At 41.0% G+C, this 22,566-nt stretch overlaps 1 protein-coding gene across 5 annotated transcripts in view; it reads right to left on the bottom strand.

Moving 5' to 3' along the window:
- Positions 1 to 11,054: 11,054 nt before the first annotated feature.
- The window catches only part of kdm5a (lysine demethylase 5A), a 48,566-nt gene continuing 37,054 nt past the window's right edge, over positions 11,055 to 22,566 (bottom strand). For 4 of the 5 annotated variants that reach the window (XM_088923804.1, XM_088923806.1, XM_088923805.1 and 1 more), the window contains exon 28: positions 11,055 to 17,723. In XM_088923804.1, coding sequence (XP_088779930.1) covers positions 17,508 to 17,723 — 216 coding nt within the window. In that variant the 3' untranslated portion in view covers positions 11,055 to 17,507. The remainder of the gene's footprint in view (positions 17,724 to 22,566) is intronic. The other variant, XM_088923808.1, reaches the window with a different exon arrangement.

Raw genomic sequence — 22,566 nt, 5'->3', positions numbered from 1 at the left:
AAGTAGGACCTGTTGTGAGCATTTCACTAATGAAATATTATGATGTCACTATTATTATTATATTATTATGTCAGTATTATTATGTCGCTAGCATATTCGTGCAAGAGTTATACAGTTTTGTAATGCATTCATCTCTGAATTCTGCTCTGTTCTGTTGCTGTAGTCACACCTGATATTAGTGTGGTATTATGATATTAGTTTATTAGTGGTCTAAAAGGATGCCTATTTGAATTACGATGTCAAGGACTGGCATGTAACAGGGCCCTAGCAATAAACACTTGGTCAACACTGGGCAATTTAAAAGAGTTTACTTTTGGACTCAAACTGATCAGGGGACTTTTCTTGAACAAACTATTCTAAAATTCTTGTCGAAAACGAAATCAAACAGCACTTGCAAGACCAGTGCTAAATTATGCAAATTCTCACATTCCATAGCATCTTTCTCCATGCGCAATTAAAATTATTATGATGTGTTTTATGCTTTGTTGGTCATCAGTACCTGTTAGTCACCATGTACAGCAAAATTAATTTTAAAGTAACTATAAAATGGTTTAGACCTTTTACAGTATTTAACAAATTTATCCATCCATCTGTTTTTACCAGTTCATCAAGTTCAGAGTTTTGGTTGAGCAGAAATCTATCCTGTCAAGCAACAGGCACAAGGCAGAATACACCCTGGATAGGATGTCAGTCCGTCACAGGGGAAACAGAAACACATTCACACCAGGGCCAATTTTCCATAATTAACCCACCAGTATATCTTTGGACTGTGGAAGAAAGCCCAGGCACCCAAAAGACACCCATCCCAACACAGGTTGAACATACAAACTCCACACAGACAGCACCCCAGGTCCAGAGTTGAACCCAAACCTCTAGCACTGCAAAACAATGCTAACCACTGTGCCACCCTTAACAGATTTAGTTTGAAACGCAGTGAATTGAAGTCACTTGTATTTGACTGTTTGGAGAAGATGAGGGTATCATGAGGTTCACATACAAACCTAAAAAGCTAAAGCTAAAATAAAGTAATTAAAGTAATTAAAAGAAAACGTCTTCTGACTTAGGAGGAAGCAGGAGAGAGGAGCAAGTGAAAAAACAATGAACGGAGTAAAAGCCATTTTAACGTTCTGTAGAATGACCATTAAATTAGTTATCAAACCAAATTCACTGGACCACAAGACCAAATCTGGCTTTTCAGATTACACAGTAACATTCCTGCCCTTCACAGACGGTTTTCCGCCTCAGCAGGGACTCAGTGTTTTTCAGCTTGTGCCGTCTCTCATGTGGAAAAGTCATTCCCTTTCCCTGACACATCCAGCAGAGTTAATAATTACTCGGATGCTTCTGAGTGCTTTCGGTGGGCGTTGAACGGATCTTGAGCCTATCAGCTTTTTAAGAGCCCCCCTCCTCGTACTGTATTCAGGGATTCAAAGCAGTTTTGAGTTTTCACTGGACCTCATTCACCGCCCATAGCAAATGTACACAATGTTATAGGTCAGTCATTGGGTTAGATCCTAATGAATGCGATAGACGAAATATGTACACTATAAGAGTAATTAGCGTGACTCTCCTAACTGAGGGAATGGTAGTCTAGCTGAAAGGACTGACTGCCCAAACCCCCTTCACTATTGTGAAGAGTGTGCTTGGAGGTGGCTTCAAGGGTGAATTTGAGGTATTGAAGGACTTCGAGAACCATACGCGAAGGAATATCCTGGATGCAAGGTTTACATACTTAAGCGAGCTTTAGTGTGCAAGATTATGATCTAACCCTCCTCTTGAATTTATGTTACAAACTCCGTTAATGTTTGTATTTTGATTTTGCCTTAAAAAACATTTAATAGAATAAACGTGTTGAGTGGTTTCCGTTGATTACTAGATTCATCTTTTGTGTGGTAAAATAATGTACATACTGTATTAAACAGATCACCATTAAATGCTAATTTTACAGTTTGTTGTCCTAAGCCTTAGCAGCTACTGAACTGCTCTCAGCAGACACACTCACCTACAGTATGACTTGAACTCATTATGTGGCCATGTTATTTCATTGTGAGGTTTATAACATTGATTTGAAACTGAATATATTCCAAAACTTACAGCACAGTTAACATTACATATTCTACATAGAAACCACAGTATATGTGACTAATGTTTATATCTTGAATTAAGAATACTGCTATTCACGTATTCAATCAATTTTTGAATTTGCAGTTTCACATCTGATAATTGATACTTTGACTTGCACCCAAATGACTGAATAAAGCTGATCTGCTGTGCAGCGCTCCTGACCTGCTGAAGGCTGAAGCCGACAAAGAATAAATGCATAGCAATCTTTTCAAATCAGATTCCAAGTGTTAAAACATTTTTCAGCGGGTGGTACTTCCACGTTATGACCCCAGACAGGATATACTGTACTTCTGTTGCACTGGGGAAAAGAGCATGGAGATTACATTGGTATGATTATAACAATGCAAAAGCACTGTAATTAATAACGAGGTTGTGTTCATTGAGTGATATAATATTGATAATTGGTATGTTGGACACTGTCAGAAACAATTAACTGTATGTTTGTTGTGTGCAACATTCTTGTAGCACTGTCAGATTTTATTTTCTTTCTACCTCCCCTATACGTACTCTATATACTGCAAGTGTCCCAGGTTAGTGCAGAAACCATATAGCGGAGGGCCATTCAATCCATCTTTGTGTTCAACACATTTATATTGTAGCCTACAGTTAGAATTGCCAAACACAACTCTTCAGGAACAGTATAAAAAAGGTTACAAATGAACAAAGGAGAGGAAGTCATTTGGCCCATCTTACTCAGTTATTGTTTAGTAGGTAAAAGGAGTCTAAAGCTAGAGTCTAGAAACCTGTTCGCTTCTCTTTGTGTAGTGAAATGTTTCCTGTTTGGTATCCTAAGCGAATGCCCTTCATTTCTAATTGTGACCCCATGTCTTTATTTCTGAGGACATACCCTGGATTGCCCCCGTCTCTGTTGCTCAGGATTTATATACTTGGAACAACTCTCCTCTCCACTCTCCTGTTCTAGATTGAAGAGATGGTAATTTCCCCTGACCTGCCTTCATATCACAGTTCCCCCAAGTTTAGAAATGTTCCTTCTTACTACTTTCTAAATTCTGAACATATACAGTAATATCCTTTGTGGTATGGTGACCACAACTTAACACAATATAAGATAAGATCACTTCATTGGCCATAAACAATTCCTTGCATTAGGAATTGGTCTTTTTGCATATCCCAGCTTGCTCTCCATGAGACACACAGGCAGGGAGAGAGAAGCTTGGGGTCAGAGTGCAGGGTCAGCCATTTATACAGTGGCCCTGGAGCAGCTGGGGTTAAGGGCCTTGCTCGGGGGCCCAACAGAGTAGGATTCCTCTGCCAAGCGCGGGATTTGAACTGGCAACCTTCCAGCCACGGTGCCACTGCTCCGACCTCAATATTGTGAATGAGATCCTACTAATGCATTGTAAAGCTTGACCATATATTTTCTCATATGTTTTCCTAAACTGTATATCCAAGAATTCTGTGTGCTTTTTCCTTGCTTCCCTACACTGTCTTGATAAGGACTTAGAGGAATCTACATAAGTATTCAAAACTTGTCCCCGTGCCTCGCAGTTTAGATACACCCAAGCGATATGCTGTATATGTTTCTACTTCCTGTTTGGATCACTTTCCGTTGTCAATATTAAATTACATATGCCAGGTTGTCTGCCCAATGAGCTGCTTCTATATTTTCCAGTTCAGCTATTTACAGTGTGGTGAAAGAGTTACCCCCTTGAAAATATATGACTTGACATATTTAGACATATTTGACCTTCACCTTCACAAATCCTAACAGAAGATAAAACTAACCTCATTCGACAAACGCACACACATTCTACATGGCCATTATTCATTTTAAGCTTTCAACTAACCTTCAATTTGTTTGTGTGAAAAAGTAAAAGTTCTACCATCTCAGGTAAGAGGGTATGCAGACACAGGAGCTCCAAAACCTGCAAATGACTCGTCGATCACCAGAAAGTGATTCCACCTGTATACAAAATCAAGTTTGTGGTAAACACATCATGGCCTGATCAAAAGACATCTGTGACAGTCTTAGAGTAAGAAATGTCACAACTTAATCTGGGAAGGGCTGCAAAACTATTACCAAACAACATGAAGCCTGTCATTCCACAGTAAGAAAGAGACTGTTGTCAACCTACCCAAGAGTGGTTGCCCTCCCAAATTCTCTCCAAGACCTTATGATGCTCTGAGATGTTTCAAAGACACTCAAGGTCACAGCCAGGGATCCACAGGACTCTCTCTCGCTGGTAAGTGGCAGAGTGCACAAGTCCCCCATCAGGAAAAGATTGAACAAGAACAGCTTTCATGGAAGGGTTTGCCCATAGGAAACCCCCGTTCTCCAAGAGGAACATTGAAGCACGGCTTATGCATGCAAAACTGGGCTTGAACAAAAACACAAGATTCTTGGAACAATGTGCTCTGGATTGATGAATCAAAAGCTCAGTTGTGTAGACATAATGCAAACTGTCCTGTTTGCTAAAAGCCCAAACCTTTAACCAGAAGAACCCCATCAAGCACCATGGTAGGGAATGATGGTTTAGACCTGCTATGCTGCTTCGGGAACAGGACACCTCGCTATCATTGAGTCTACAATGAATCCTGTACTATACCAGACTATTCTAGAGCAAAATGTGAGACCACCCGTCAAACAGCAAAAGTTGAACCCAAAGTGGATCATGTAACAGGAGACAACACACAAGCAGACCAATGGACAGAATGGCTCCACAAAGAAAGAAAGAAAAAGTTTGGAAGGGCCCCAAGTTCAAAATGCAGACCTAAACCCCATAGAGTTGCTGTGAAGTATACTTTACGTGAGCTGTGCATATAAGAGATTCCTCAAACATCACAGAGTCAAAGCAGTTCTGTTAGGAGGAGTGGGCCAGAAGAATGTAATTAAAAAAACAAAAGGTGATAGACCGAGGAAACATTTAATTTTCTAATCATTTTGTCCAATTCTGGGCTTCAGGACAGCCGGAGCCTATTACAGGTAGGCAATGAGGATACACCCTAGATGGGATTCCAGACACAAACACAGACCGGGGCCAATTTCCCCTGAAACAAAGTAACCTACCAATGTTTTTCAGACTGTGGGAGGAAACCAGAGCACCAGGAGAAAAGCCCACATAAACACCGAGAGCATACAAACTCCACGCAGCGAGCACCCCAGCACTGTGAAGCAACAACGCTAACCATTGTGCCACCCATACTAATCTCTACTGTTGCAAAAGATATTTGTTTTTTTCTCCTAGTCTAGTTTTTTAATAACCTTAGTAAGCATAGAAATATCAGGAAACACTTCCAAAAGGTAAGAGGTAGTGACACTGGTGATGCAAGCAGACATTCAGCTAGACACTTGGACCTTACTAACCCAGAATTCTGAATGGGCACCAATTATATATATTATATTGCCCATCATAATTAATAGATCTTCAGATACTTGATCGTGCTCGACCTGGGAAACTGTTCAAGAGGAATGTTAAATTTTTAAGTGCTATGCTTTAAGTTATGGAGAACACATTAAGGCCTACCTCCTTTCTAGAAAGCTGGATGAGCATGCTTTTAATGGTATGTGATAGGTCCTATCTGTTTAATGTTAAGACACGAGGTAACCCAGCAAACCACAACTTACTGATCCCAACCTACAGCTGACAAAACAGCAACCCAGCAGTCTGCACCTACACATATCGGTCAGTGCTCCAGAAATAAGCAGGAAACTGTGGGCAGAGGCAGAATTAACTTCTAACAGGAATTTAATTTAAAAAACCCAAATTCCTTACTATAGAATAGATTCCGCTTGCTTATACATTACTTGATCTCCAGTCAGGTGCATGTACGTTTGGAAGCCAATATCCAATAGAAACATTTCTAGTGACAACACAACTGGATATTGCATTCTTGTACCAAGAAAATGTCGAAAACTCCAAAACATATGAGATTTTGTATGTTCGAACTTGCTGCCGATTTCTGTGGCCTCAAAGAATCTTTGGCATTTTAAAGGCAGCGTGAAATTGAACTTGAATCTCCTGCACACTTAGTCTTGCGTCTTTTGGTCAGCATATGTTTTTGGAAGAGTTACAGGTCCAACACATTGAGAACTCAAAAAATCTACATATACAAAATATACATAGTAGTGGGAGATCCAAGGAAACAGTCAATTAAAAGGAACTTCATGACACAAAATGCTTCTTTCTGTTCTAGTCATTTATCATTGACTGAATGTATCTGTGTTTATAAGATCTAAATCGCTGAAACCCTGCTCTCACAGGGCTGGGTATTTTTCAAATGATGTAATAGGACTTCTTGTAGACTGGAACATTCCTTAATGACTGTCTTTGCCAGCACTGGACTGGACTCGCTATGACCATGTGCACCTTGATCTCCTGTGTACGAGTACAAAGACTGCTTAAAACCAGCTAAAAAAGAACAATTATCAGGACATTTTTTAACCTGCCATGTTGACAGAACTTGATAATTATTTTAACAAGTCCGTTACTTTTTACTAAAATGAATTATTGTTTCACTCATTAGACAGTGATTACGAACGTAGCACAGGATAGGATGAACAGGTAGCTAGCTGTGAGAACCCTCTGCTCTTATTGGCTTTAAGTTGCATTTTTTGTGCCCATTGCCCAGCGCAGCCCTTCGTAACCTGGGTAAATTCAAATTTCCTTTTCCCAGGGAAAGGAGTCACAAGGGGTCACAAGGGGACACCTGCTCTTCCAGAGCTGTTCCGCATTTCAAATGGGAATTCTTCCAACATCACTGTACTGTTATAGAATAACAGAATATAGAATATAGAATAGCTCAGTATAACTGAAATTACATGTATATGCTCTGCCTCTGGTTGAATGCAGAGCTTGGATGCCTCTGTATGTTAAAAGTAGTCGTAATTATAGTGTTACCTTAATTTAGTCACAACCACGATGGAGATGAATTTGAGGTGACAGTTGGGCGGAACAGTGTTTAACAATGCCTGACATTGCTGGGGCCCTGGGTTCAATTCTGGGCCTGGGGTGCTATCTGTGTGGAGTTTGTATGTTCTCCCATGTCATGTGGGGGTTTTCTCCAAGTGCTCCAGTTTCCTCCCACAGTCAAAGACAGTGGCTCTAGGAAAACTGGTCTTGGTGTGAGTGTGTACCCTGTGATGGACTGGCGTCCTGTCCAGGGTGTACCCCACCTTGCGCCTGTTGCTTGCCAGGTTAGGCTCTGGCACCCCTGTGACCCTGGTTTGGCTAAAGCAGTGTAGAAAATAGATGGATGGATGCAAAAGAGCTGAAAACTTGGCAAGAGGGTAAAAGCTCATCTAGAGCACCCCGAATGCCCTTATTTTACAGTTTGTTCTTCACAAAAATGAACAGAACTGCTCCCACCCCACACTTGAGCACGAACACACCCCCTCTCAACTCCCTCCGATCTTGTAGTGGCCACAGATCTGCGTGCTGCCCCCAGAGGTCATGTCAGAGGACGACTGATGATCATCACCCTGTACGTGGCCGTGCTTTGCCAACATGCCAGTCAACGCCCTGTTTCACCTGTCATCAGAGCTCCCAGGATTCCCCGTCAAAGTGTCATGTTTGCTGAAAGAGCCTATTTGTCCATCTCCGTCCACAAGCAGAGGAAAGATGCATTCCAGCAGCTTGGTGTTACATTGGCACCTCTGCGTGGCTGCTCACAGCCTGCTCGCAAGAATGATATCATCCTCCAGGATGTGATGTCCTTTACATACAGGCTCTAAAACCCGGGCACACTTCTAACAATCGGAAAAATCAGCACACCTGTACAGATAAGTGTGGCCCATGAAGGGAACGCCAAGCCTATAAACAGCACATTCGTCACTAGGAGTAAAAAATGTGCCTTTGTGTATAAACATACAAGTTGTATGCAAATGTTTGGGCACCCCTGGTCAAATGGCATGTTTCACTGAATCTCTACGTGAAAAGAAGTTAACAGAACCTCCGCAGGGTACAAACCGAAACATTTCTGCACGTTTTAATACAATATGAAAAGATACAGTCTGACCAGGGGTGCCCAAAATTTGCATACAATTATATATACATTACAGTATGTCCAGTTTACATATTTTATTGTAACAACCCAAGGACTTCCCTTCTTCAAAGACTTTAAAAGGAAGAGATTTAATCCACAAACTTATTTTAATATGAACCATCAAACCTGCTTCAGAAGTTGCTTCATATTCAAATTCATATTGGGACAGCAAAGTCAAAACTCTTTATCTGTGCTTTAAGTCAGGCAATACGTATTTGTGACCATGAGATGCAGAACATAAAACACGTTATTTTTAAGTAACACCATGGATCATATAAAGATCACACTAGAACAAAAAAACATTTTGTGATTTCAAATGATCATAAGGACTGGATCATGTTCACTTTTAGCATGTGCGAAACACTGTGAATTCAGCGTGCAAAAGTCAGTATCAGGTTACATATTCCTTTGAGCCGATAACTGCATGAAGCTCCTCAAACTGTGTGATCATTTTAGATGCTTTGCCAAGCCTGTGCTGTGGCCAGTTTGGACAGTGAAGTTCCACTCAGCAAGTATGGAAGCGTTTTCTTCTAGATAAGCAATCAAAATATTTCTGTGAACTTCAGAATTCATTCTGCTGATGTTATCATGTAAAGCATGTTTTATAATAATGTGTCTGTGCTAGTTACATCATTGATAAAGATGAATGAGTCAATTCCACAGATAACCAGGCTTGCCCAGGACATGACTATACCTCCACCTCTTAGCACAGATGAGATGGGTTTCTCTGGGGCACCTGCAGTTCATTGTCTTTGTACACCTGAACCTCTATCATTTTATTAAAAGTCTATCTTGGTCTCATTTGTCCATACAACCGTGTTCTAAAACTTACTTGGTTCATCTTTGCAAATTCTGACTTTTCTTGATGAGAAAGAAAGGTTTGCACCTTGCAAAGCAGCCTTTGTTATTTTATTGTCTTAATCTTCTGAGATCTGTGGATTTTGAGATTTTCACTCTATACTCTTAAGTACAGTGTGTAGGTGAATTCACTGACACTTGTTTTAGGGTTTTCCTGGATAGCTCTAATAATTTTTCTTTCAATTGCAGACGTTTTACCTGGCTGACCTAGTGTTAGTTGAAGGTTATACCTGTGGTTTACTTCTTCTTCAATACATTTCAAATGATTAATTTTGATCTGCTCAATTTGTGCTATGGGTCAGATTGAGCTTTTATCTCTCAGCTTTCTCTAACCTTCTTTAACAATTTTATATTTTTCTTATGACTACAGACTCCAAACATTGCACTCTAAGTGAGACTGCTTGGCAGGATGTTCAGATCCCTGTTACGAGTCTACTTTTCCACCAAACACCTGCCTCTTCTCTTCCGAAATAAAGAGTTTCAACACCGTTTTAATTGACGCAAACTCCTTTAATTGATAGAAAAGCAGAACTGAATTGACTTTTTTTTAAAAAAGTCAAGTTTTTCCATGAGAAACGGAAATATATTAAAGTTAAAACAGAAAATTGGAAGGAAAGTTGGATAAATAAATTCAATAAAGACTTATCCTTATACATGACTCCAACAGTCAGGTTCACTTGCTCAGGCATATAATTTCTCACTATAAAGTCATTACTGTCATCTACGTTTATGATATGCACACTTGAGAATCTAGACTGCTGTAAAATCTGATTGGAGACCTCCTGGGAAAAACTAAGGTTGCTGCTGGAAGAGGTGTTAGTGGGGCCAGCAGGGAGCACTCACCCGGCAGTCTGAGTGGACCCTAATGCCCCAGTATAGTGACGGGGACACTATACTGTAACCGGGCGCCGCCCTTCGGATAAGACATAAAAAAGAGGTCCTGACTCTCCACGGTCATGTGGTGGGGGTGGTGGAACGGCCCAGGGTGTTTCTCGAAAAGAGTAGGGGTATAACGCCGGTGTCCTGGCCAATTGGGCCTTACCAATCATGGCCTCCTAATAATCCCCATCTCTGATCTGGCTTCATCACTCTGTTCTCCTCCCCACTGAGAGCTGGTGTGTGGGGAGTGTCCTGGCGCACTATGGCTGCCGTCGCATCACCCAGGTGGGGCTGCACACTAGTGGGGGTGGTGGAGGGGATCCCCATTACCTGTAAAGCGCTTTGAGTGGAGTGTCCAGAAAAGCGCTATATAAGGAATTATCATCTTCATCCTCAAGGTCAGAAAGAGATTGAGAACGTTGAACCAACTGTCTTCACTAAATAAAGACCGAGAGAAAAGGGTTTGTGCAGAGAGGGACAACACACTGATCGTATGGAATTTATAAAGCATAATCAGTTTAGAGAGCTGAAGTAATCCTGGAACTTGAGTAATGCAAATCAAAAAGGAAGGTGAGAACAACATCATTGAAGCTGGAAAAGATACTAAGTGTAGCGACTTAATGTACTGGCATCTGCATCTAAAATCTATAGACCTCTTTAACTGGGGTATTATGAACTTTTTCAGCTCATCATTGTTGATATGGAAAAAAAGACATCTAACTAGTATTTAACTTTCCCATGTACAGGTTTTAAAAAACATAGAAATGAAATGATAAAATAAGGAAATTCTGTTGGATATCCATTTTTAAGACATCTTAAATAGCAATAAAAATGAGGGCCTGGGTTTTGTTGTAACATTTTTTAGGTAACGGAGAAACAGAAATGAAATGTTATCAGTAGACCCCATGTAAAAATAAAAAAGGGAACAAGAGGTCAGCTTTCTTATCCTTCATTTAAACTTCTCTCAGCAAAGGGGTACATCCACTTACAAATATGAGTATTTCTTAGAACACGGGGAAACTGAGTGCTCACCTGTTTCAATTTTTAAGACAGTCAAAACAAGACAAGAAAAAAAAATTAGTTCTATAAAAAACAGAACAATTTTGTTTGTGTATTCTGGAAAACCTCAAAGCTATTCCCCGCCTCTGATAGCTCTCATCTAAAATGATCAGTCATCGTCAGAACTGTGCAACTGTAAAGCAGAAAAACAAATCTTTATTGTTTTGACAACCTTTCCTCAATGAAAGAAACGACTACAATAAATATGATACAACTACATTACAGTATGCTATATATAGTAAGCATATACAAATTAACAAAATTTTATATTACAAAGACACGTCCCATACAAACAGCCTAGAAAGACTTCTCTCTGCTTCATCAAATGTCAAAGGGCAAGGAAGGAGAGGCGTCATGAAAAATGAATCAGTGGTGGACTGTACATGTTATTTGTTGTTTTCGCTCCATTTTTTGTAGTCCAGAGGCATCGATTTCTTCCCCGTTCCACTAAAGAAAGAGTTAACAGTGGCTTTGGGAGTTCCAATACTTTGCGTCTCTAGTCGTTTTCAGAGGTCAGAGTCAGAGGGATGCAGTTGTACGCAAATCACACTTGCTTGCTCAGTGGCTGGAAGAGGCAGCCGGTACCAGCCCGTGTGGATTCCACCAATTAGTTCTGCCACGTTCAAAATTAATTCCTCCTTAAAGATGGGGGAGAGCTGGCTTATTACAGAGGTCTTGCCTTGCATAGGCTCTTCATGAGATGAATCCCACCGTGCAGGAATAATGTAGAGGAACCCATTCAAGGAGTTGAAAACCTACCTGGGGTACAGATACAGCACAGTAGATCCATGGGACAGCGTGAGGGGTGAAAACAAGAGAGTAGAGATCTAAACCGATGAGGTTTTCCCCCCATCTCGGAATCAGGCTTTTCCTGAAGACCCCTCACAATCATGTTCTGTGGCAGGGTACACCTCGATACCCAACCAAATGAAAGACAAATCAAACTGAAAGTTGGTTTTCCATCACTAATCTCTTACACTTCAAGATATATTTCTTTTATTAAAAAGTTACACAATTTGGAGTTGCAAACTGGGGAAAATACATTTTTCACAAAGACCCAAAGGAGCTTTCAAACTCTCATTTCAGTTTGTGTGATTGTTTTAAATTCCTCCCACATTTAAAGCACACTCTTCTCTGGTGTAATGAAGACCAAATACTTTAATGAGCCAAATGGGATTTTAGCCTGTTTTAATTATATCAAGAGTAAATGAATAAATTAAAATCCAAATGCACCAAACATATCCAAGATACCAAAATCTGGAAGTGATCGGGTTTTTTTTTTGCAGTAGGGGAAGTGGGATATTTATGTTTTACCTCTACTACAATGTTCTGATAAATTTAAAATATATATATAAACGTGAATGAGTGCACATGAAGGAACTGATACATCCACATGAAAGACAACTTGTGGGCCACACTGCTACCTTACTACCATCAGTTGTAGTTAACGTATATCGGGATGCTAAATTATAAATGCCAGATGCGGCTTCAAACATTTCTGGTTTTAATTTTCTTTGAAGTGGCTGTAAATGGGCAGGTGGAATTCAAGTACGCCCCTGTCACGCCTGACATTTCATTGTGCAAAACTCTCTAATACACGGCACCCACTCAAACTGCAAGTTTAACAGTTTTCCTGTTCAGAACACGCGAGGCCAGTAACTGACTTTGCCTCTGGACTGGTACAAATGAAACTCACAGCCTAGTGCTCTGCAATACCCTTCCAAGCTTTATAATTGCCAAAAGACTAATCAGACGAACACTACTGATGCACAAAGTAGGATTTGTAGGATATAAATAGGAGAGGAAAATCTAAACAATGGTGTTGCATTGGATCGAGGGATGCATATCCCTTTCAGTCTTACTCTTAGTAGACTGTGCCATGTTATTGTCCGTACTACAATGAAGGCCCAACACATCATGCATTCTCTAACACAAAACAGGAGCTGAAGGCTCTCACTAAGAGAAAACTATGCTGTTACTGTACATGCCTTCACGTCTCCATGCACCACTAACAGCACGCACAGCAGAAACGTTTTTAATTGACCCTAGACAATAAAGGCAGTATGGGCTAGTTCAAGGGAATGAACTGTGAGATCCTGTTTGTTATTCCCTTTTGCATTGTAAAATGCCTGGAGATAGCTGGAATGCTATTGAGAAAATCCCTTCCAGGACTAGAATGACTTGGGATTCACGAAGCTGTGTTTTTCTTTGTTATTACACATGACTGGATGAAAGCGGATCTCACAAACACAACAGGATAATGAGTGCTGACCCAATCCAGCATTAACAGAAGATGTGTTTATAGTTAATTGCTATAACTTTCTCAAACCGACTTGGCAGCCGCGGAGGGGACCAGAGGAAGGAGGGAGATGAATCTCTGATGAGGCTGATGTTTCAGTAAGCTTGCTAAACTCGAATCCAGGACAATAGCTGCTTTCCATAGAGAGCAACGTCGGTCCTTCATATTAAGGGCCTAATTGAGAGCCCTGCAATGGATGATGAAGCACAGAGCAAAGGAAATTGAGAACTGGATTGAAGGTTTTAGACTTGGTAAGGCAAATTAATGACTGTGATCCCTAATATGAGCAACATAAATGGAGATATGGGGTAAGGGCTCTTTATTTCAAGCTCTTGTGATGTTCTGGTCTTTTGGCCTTGCAATTCATCCGTTTTCTAGCTGCTTCATTGGAACACAGGGTCGTGGGGGAGTCGGAGCCTGTCCCTGCAAACAACAGGCGCAAGGCAGGATACACCCTGGATGGGACACCAGTCCATCTCAAAGTACACACACAGTCCCAAGCATACACACACACACCAGGGCCAATTGTCTCAGAAGCCAATTAACCTACCAATGTGTCTTTGGACTTTGGGAGGAAACCTATATGAACAGAGGGGGAACATCCGAACTCCACATGGATAGCACCCAAGGTCCAGAATTGAACCCTGGGCCAACCACAAACCATATCAATTTCTCTAATATAAACTGGGTGAACTGGGTGCCTCAAACGTTGGACATTTTTTGTGTGCTGGAGGGTGAAATGGGTAGTCAACGGGTATTTCAGACTTGCCACCCACTGCACACGAAAATGTCAAAATTGACCACATCTTTCATTTATGTATGGACCTAGTGATAATCCCTCTAAAAGCCCTTCTCATTTACATGCACTTCAGTGATGGACAGATGGAACATCACAGTGACAATTCACAGAAAAAAATCTCAGAAGAATTATAGCTGTTGACTGAAGTCAACAGGAACAAGTAAAGATTAATTGCACACTAAAAAGTAGAAAAAGACAACACTAGCTGTTGAGTCTTTTTCAGGTGTAAGGGAGTTGATTCGACAGCTGAAACATCAAATTTCTTCTTTATACTTTTCACGGCATCTTGCTACAACATCATGAATTCAACAGACTTCAGAATTCAGATGTCAGAAACCACCAGCTATCTCAATTAGAGCAATGGGTTTACAGACAAACTTGCCTACTGGGTTTTCTCTACGGGTTGCTTTTTGTCAGAGGAATGAAAAACAACCACTTTTTTCATGATCTGTATTTATGTATTGTATAATATGTACCTGTATTTAAAAGAACAGAGACAAACGAAAGCTGAACTCACTCTGTCATCAGTGACCACTCAGTTCCTCAGGGACACTGCTTTAGTCTTTGTGATGCCAGATTTGAAAACCAGTTTTCCCAGTGCCAATCCCTTCTTGCAAACCAGTTCCCCACTAGAAACCACCCTTTTCTGGCTTTTGTAGAAATGAAACTGGAAATTGGTTCAAAGTAGGTATTGGGGTTGACACCAAACCTGCTGAAGTCAAGACGTCATAAAAACCCATCCAAGAGGCCGTCCAAGACTCTCATGATTCCAGACTATTCCCCTTGGAGGCTCCATTCTTAATGGGTGGGAGGCTTTAAAATCCTCTTTATCAGCAGACTGACTCCTTTATAAAGGAGCAAATCCCACAAATATACTTTCACCTGCACAAATGTTAGTGCAATCTTTCCCATGCTCTTTTTCATTGAGTGCCGGGCACTGATAAACCTAAGTAGCACCTCTTTATGATTACAGTCTAACACAAGACGGAATACCACACTCATCTTTTCATTTTAAAACTCTACATTTCTAATGGCAGTATAATAACGCACAACGATTGTGTTTAAGGTTATAACTAGGGCTTTGAATCTATCACAGGAAGAATTCACACTAGGAGGTTTCCACTTACTAGAAATAAGAGCTTTAATTTCATAAACGAGAAAAGGAAATCAAATGTGCTACTGACAGATCCTCATGAACTTGCTTTAAGATTATTTACATCATAAACACTTTCACAACATGCTATGGTGTACTGATATCTAACTTCCTTATCAGCATGAAGATGATAAGGAAACATTACACAGCTACTTTGCCTCAATTGATCACTCACCTATTGATGTCTATATTTGATTTAATTTCCACACATGTATTAGAGACCACTTATTAGCAACCTCTTGGTTCCCAAATACACTGTCTAAAATTCTGCAAATTGCACACACATGAAACAATGACAAATTGCTTGAGATTTTTCCTTAAACTGAGAAAATAAACCATGGAAAAAAAAGTTACCTTGCACTCGCTACTTAAATTGATTTAAATGAAATAACTTCACTGCCATCTGCTCTTTACAGTCACTACAGTGCTATCCAATATACCAAAAACATCATAACATAAGGCTGTGCATTACTTGTACAAACCAAAAGTCCACAAACGTTTTATATCAGCCCTTAGAAATTAGTAAATGTAAAAGTTTGGGTAACTTGTAGTTATTGCTGAATTACCAGAAATTTAAAAGAGAGCTGCCCAGTGTAGACTGTTGTTTCAGATTTGTCGGCTCCAGTTGTAAATCTGAGTTGTGTTTGTGCACTGTTTCACAAATTGAAGGCTGAAAGATTGAGAGATGGCTACTTAGCATTGGATTCAGACACCTCAGAATGAAACTTTGCCCAGGGTAGGGCACTGCACTTTTATCCTTGAGCAAAGCTCTTCACTCCGACTGCTTCTGTGAAATGCCCGTGTGTTTAACTGGTTACAAACGTAAAATTGTTTTTGGATAGGAAGGTCATGCAAATTAATACTAGGTGTGCATGCTTGGAAACCATTTCATACAACAGTCAGAAGGCATTTCAGACAGGAATGCATACGTTTGTACAGCACTCATACACATGACCTTGTCACTACGTAGTAAATGGTTGTGAATATCCAAACAGCTTTAACATTATAATCTAAGAAATGATACCAGATCATGAGAAAATGAGTAAAAAAATCTGCAAATAAGCAGCAGCTACTGTCATTTAATGCCCGACTTGGTGTGCTCACTGCATCTCCATCACAGTGAGCACACCGAGACCAACATTACATAAAGTCCTCTGCTGCAGTTGTCATAAAAGGACAGGCTAAAACTGGGTTAACCTTCTAGGAGTGCTTAACCTTCGAAGACAATCATGGCAATATTGGGTTAACGGTAACGCAGAGGAAAGCCTTCAATTGCTTCTACACAAATTATTTCACAATATTTTTTTCCAGTGCTACTTAATACAGGTAGAAGCCAAACAAACCCAGATTCGGCCACTTGATCTCACCACTTCAGAAAATATTTTGCAAAAGCTTTGTAAAGTTATCTGCAAAATGACACACTGCATCATTTGCTAACAAGGACTGAGTTTCAGCTTTCTGACTGATTTTTCAGTTTGTGAGCTTCTATCACAAATGTAACAGTATATATATATAGGAGATACATATATACGGTCTTACCTGAATATTACTGAAGGTTATATTCCATAGGAGTTTGTCTATTTATAGCCTTGCTCCATCAGATTAAAGCACCTTGCCTGTTCCATCACTAAATATCAATATTACATCAGAACACAACTAGCCAGCATGGCTGGGATATCCGTTATTGGTTTTGGCTGAGAAAATAATGGGTGCACTCCTACAAAACACAGTTAAAATCCTAGCTCTGTATTGATACAGACTCTCGTGAGGTGGACTGCGACATGTTTGTTAAATAATTCCGTAGCCAGCCACAGATTCTGCTGTGCAGACTTGGCGAACTGGTCATTGATACTTTGAGGGTTGCTGTACAAGATTCAAAGCCCCAGTTGTAACGCCACTAAGAACGAAAGGACCCGTAGCTTGCTTGTGCTGAAAAGCTCCTCACATGTTCACATCTGAGCAAAACCCACCAGAACTCCTCTTAAAGATCTGATACTCCATGCCTAAGGCAGCGTCATAATGGTGGAGGCTTTTATGTGTGTCAGCAATAATGCATATTGGAGGCTAGTCCCGTAGTACAGAACAGTGAACCTGCAGTATCGACGCCTCCTTTCCTCTCGATAGACTCCAGTTTCTAAAGATGGCAATGTAGGAATTGTGCTGCCGGTGTGCTTCAGTCACATCACTGGTTAGCTTGTTCCTCCATTTTGCTTCTCCAGCACTGAAAATTTCAGAAGTCGGTAGACCAACCTACCCTCCCTGCCCCCCTTTTGGGAGGAGCCCGAAAACAAACGGGTGATGCCGAGAGTCGCTGGACCAGGCGGTGCCGGCCGCTAGCTCGTCTCCGGCAGCTGCTGTGAGAGAGGCGGAAGGCCCTGGGAGCAGACGGGCAGGCCCCGGCCTCCCTCGCCGCATACCCCCCCCAGCGCGGCTTTCCTGGAGCAGGCGGTGCAAATGTAGTCCTCGTTCTCGGCCATTTCCGCGGAGACGCCCACGCAGACCTGGTGGAACCACTCGTCGCAGCCGCCATCGCACTGGACCCAGTCAACCTGCGCAACGAGAGCCCGCGGAGAGGGGGGGCAGTGGTCATTTTGTTTGCAGAGGCAAAAAAAAATAAAAAATAAAAACAGACCTAGAGCCATGACACATTGTGCGCAGTAAACTCGCGCTTTAAAGGGCTTCAGTTTTAACTGACAAAATCTGATGAACGGACGGATGAAAGGGACACTTTTCAGAATAGATGCTTCTGCGCAGGCACGTCAGTGGCTTTGAAGATACTACACAGTGTACACCCAGCAGTATGGTATTTTTTATATAGAAAACAGTCAAGGATAAACCTATTCAGTAAGCAGTTATAGTTTTCCTTTCACAAGTGTCTCTTTTGTGGGCTCGAAATATCCTTTCGGTAGTTTAATGGGCAATATCGGACGGCCCTTTCTCCCTATTATCTGGTAACGTGAAGGTATACTGGCCTGAGATTATCACTTGCATTGCTATCTTGAAGATGATATAAGGAGGGTGTAAATGCAGCACAGCAAAGACTATGTGATCTTTTCCACAACACCAGAACAGTGTGTGCGCACACAGCCCTTTCGGTAGGTAGCACGTCACATGCCTGTCAGGTGTATTTAGTGCAAGTTACAAAATAAAAATATGATCAAGTTAGAAAACGCAAGCCAGATTCAGGTGAGCGACTGCAATTCTTCGCCTTGTCTGGGAGTTGATCCCTAATATCACCATTCCAGGGAGTGAAAAGAATAAACTGGCTTCAATGCAGGTGAGGCTAGAAAATTCAGCTTAAGTGTTGTTTAACCAAGGAGATCATTATAGTTAGCATGAACACTCCATAGCTTGTTCTTTCTTTCTTAATGGATTACTTTACCCCTTAGTGGCATATTCTAATACATAAAAGTGTTGTCACAATTTCCAATTATGTCATCACACTTGTTCTACAAATAATTGCGACTGGATCTTATGTATGCTGCTCAAAATAATCCATACACACTGATATTCTCATTTTTATTCATAGAACCTCACTTTAGCTTGACTTGCAGTAGGGTCTGACAATCAACAATCTTTTGACAAGTTAACCTACATCGTAACAAGTTTCATCTGGAGTCCTGCTGTTGAGACGGTGCACTTAAAAGAAGCTTTACTTAAGGACGGTAAAATAATTAACAGAAACTGGACAACAGAACTTTATAAATTACTTAAAAAGACAGCTCTTAACTCACTTGAAATCATTTCTTAAACTGGAAATATTTGTATCAGGAGGTTATTTGTTTTCAAAGGAGAGGCTACAGAAGAAAAAGTCAGCAGGAAAAAAAAAAATCCTTTGAATACTCAAGAGACCCAAGATGTTCAATTGTATCTTTTACCTGCACTTAAACAGTTATGTCCTTGAACCTGAGCACTGCACTTTGTCTAGTAAATACTCATCTGCTGTCTGCACTTGTTCAGCTGTGTCTTATTAACAGCCTCCTTTCTTCAAACAAAAGAGCACACAGCACAGATGGACTTCCTACATGCTATGGTTCTCCTATGAAGAGAGCTTTTTATTTAATCTTTTACAAACAATGCAATGGCGTTGCCTATTGAACACAAACTAAAACAACCAATAGAAGCTGGAACATGTATTTAAGACACGTTATTGTGAAAGTCTGAATTACTTAAAGGTCAATAATTATACTAGATGTTCTCAAAAGGAGCCAAGGTCTTACAGCAAAAATGACCACTTCGTCCATAAACGGAGTGTAAGAAATCCCTAAAGGTTGAGCAACAGCTCATTCCAGATATTTAAATCATAAAATAAATATCAATAGCTAAAAACTTGAGATACCAGCCAGTAACAGCATCAGATTTAACATTCAAGGATGCCATAATGACTGTGCAAGTCTTAGTCAGAAGCTTTGGGAACCCTGGTGTCATGTTTTCAAGACACCTCATTTCCAAACAGAAACGAAAAATCCATTTTAAGGGGTTAAATACGGTTAAAAAAAATCCAAAGAATGATAATCTTAAAACACTGATGCCTCATCTTCATTCAACAAGCCAGAGTCAGACGACTTAATCGCAGCACCCTATCACTGTACACAATGTTGTTTGGCCTTTTCCCTGATCAGGTCGGTTCGAGCTGACTCAAGTGCACTCATGCTAGCTTAAAATTTTCAGCACCTGAGCTGCAAAAATGGCATCTCTAGTTACTGTGAACTAGACCAGTTCCACTGATCTTACACCAGGAAGTGAATGGATGTAACTAGGCAACCACAGTGTAAACATTATCATAATATGCTGTGGCTTACCGTCAAAACATTGCAACACTGTAATCTACTCACGACTACGGATACTAAAACAGTAGTGCAGAAAGTCTTGCCAGCTTGCCAGTTCTTATTTTATACCTGATGTACAACTGTAGTCTGTAATATTAAACTGTGCAAACTGGAGAAAACAGAAGCAAGGAGAAATAGCTGATGAGGAAAAAAAAATACAAAATGATTATTTTGCGGCCACTGTAGTAGCAGTTATAAGAGAGATGTAAGATTTACTATTAATTTTAATTATTCTTCATAGATTTATCTGAAAAGTGTCAATACGTAACTGCACAACTCAAAGAAATGTGTGACTGAATACGTCGAGATGTTTTGTTTTAAACTTTAAAAGTGTTAATACAGCATAAATCATAGTACTAATACATTCTCTTACTAAAGGATACTTAATAATAATTCCTTACACTTATATAGCACTTTTCTGGACAGTCCACTAAGAGTGCTTTCCATATAAGGAGGACACTCCCTCACCACCATCAGTGTGTACCCCCCACCTGAATGATGCGCCACAACACTTACCACACATCAGCTATTAGTGGGGAGGAGAACAGAGTGATGAAAACAGTTCAGAGATGGGGATTATTAGGAGGCCATGATTGGTAAAGGCCAGGGGGAAATTTGGACAGGTCACCAGGGTAACACCCCTACTCTTTTCAAGAAACACCCTGGGATTTTTAATGTCCATAGTCAGGACCTCAGTTATATGTCTCATCTGAAGGATTTTTACAGTATAGTCTCCCCGTCACTATACTGGGGCATTAGGACCCACACAGACCACAGGGTAATCCTACACCCCCTACTGGTCCCACTAACACCTCTTCCAGCAGCAGCTGTAGCAAAAGATGCTTGGACCAAGTATTAAAACAAGTGGAGTGAATACTTAATTACTGTTTTGTTTTTTCATTTGACATTACACTGCCACTACAGGCCAAGTTCCAGGACTATCACTTTCTATAATCTCTTACCCAGTTTAGGGTCAATTCATGTAGCCTGGAGTCTATCCTGACAAGCATTGGGAGCAAGGAAAAAGATACACCCTGGGTGGGACACCAGTTCATCACAGGGCACACACAGAGACAAATACATGCACACATTTACACCAGGGCCAAATTTACAGAAGCCAATTAACCTACCAGCATGTGTTTGCACTGGTGGAGGAAACTGGAGCACCTGGGGGAGACCCATGCAAACCCGGGGAGAACACGCAAACTCCACACAGATGGTGCCCCAGGAATTGAACCCAGGGCACCAGCGCTGTGAGACAGCAGTGCACCACTTATGTTTAAGAACTTGTGTTCTAAAATACAGAAAAGCAGCAAAAGCAGGGCCAATTAGAGTATACACTTGAGATACCCTTTCCTTTCAAACGAGGTATAATTGCACCCTGATTGCAATAAAAACTCTAAATTATTGAGTATTGAGTTACTTACATTATCCTTTGGATCACTGCTCATAAAGCTTGCACTGCTGCTAAAACGTTTCACCAGTGAAAAAACTGTCCCTGCATGTAACTAAGTCATTGCACCCCCGCCAAAAGTTCTCTCCACTTAAGCATTTCAGATGCATTCCATTCATTCCAACACTGTCTGGAGCAAATTTGCATCTCTTCAGGCTAAGGTCTCTCATAACAAAGGCATAAGACATAAGAGAGGTAGGCAGCACGGTGGCACAGTGGTTACCATTGCTGTCTCGCAGTGCTGGGGCCCCGAGTTCAATGCTTGCAGTACTGTCTGTGTGTAGTTTGTATGTTCTCCCTGTGTTCACATGGTTTATGTAGAACTGATATGGTGGCATGGAGGAGTAGTGGTTGGCAGTGCTGTCTGCATTTGCGTGTTCTCCCAGTGTTTGCATGGGTTTCCACCGGGTGCTCCAGTTTCCTCCCACAGTCCAAAGATATGCTGGTAGGTTAATTGGCTTCTGTCAATTTGGCCCTGGTGTAAATGTGTGCATGTATTTGTCGCTGTGTGTGCCCCGAGATGAACTGGTGTCCCACCCAGGGTATATCTTCTTCCTTGCTCCCAATGCTTGTCAGGATAGACTGCAGGCTACATGAATTGACCCTGAACTGGGTAAGAGATTACAGAAAGTGAAAGTTCTGAAACTTGGCCTGCAGTGGCAGTGTAATGTCAAATAAAAAACAAAACAATAATGGATTATATAAGCATTCAACAACAACACTATCCCTACCATAAAGGAGGGATGGATCCTACCATGCCAGAGGGCACGTGGGCGACCCTCAAACCATGTAGAAGGAGATCCAAGTTAAAATGCCAGTTCAAATCCTGCGCTTGGCAGAGGAACCCTACTTCGTTTGGCCCCTGAGCAAGGCCCTTAACCCCAACGGCTCCAGGGGCGCTTTACAATGGCTGACCCTGCAATCTGACCCCAAGCTTCTCTTGTGTCTCATGGAGAGCGAGCTGGGGTATGCGAAAAGACAAATTCCTAATGCAAGAAATTGTATATGGCCAATAAAGTGATCTTTGGCTTATCTTATCCTACGGTCTGATGAGACCAAGATGGACATACTGGCAGGTTAAGCGGCTTCTGGAAAAATTAGCCCTGGTGT

Source organism: Atractosteus spatula, chromosome 8 (genome assembly GCF_055471065.1).
Source record: "Atractosteus spatula isolate fAtrSpa1 chromosome 8, fAtrSpa1.hap1, whole genome shotgun sequence".
Taxonomy (NCBI): Eukaryota; Metazoa; Chordata; class Actinopteri; order Semionotiformes; family Lepisosteidae; genus Atractosteus; species Atractosteus spatula.
The sequence above is the reverse complement of the archived record's forward strand: the minus strand, read 5'-3'. Positions and strand labels throughout refer to the sequence as shown.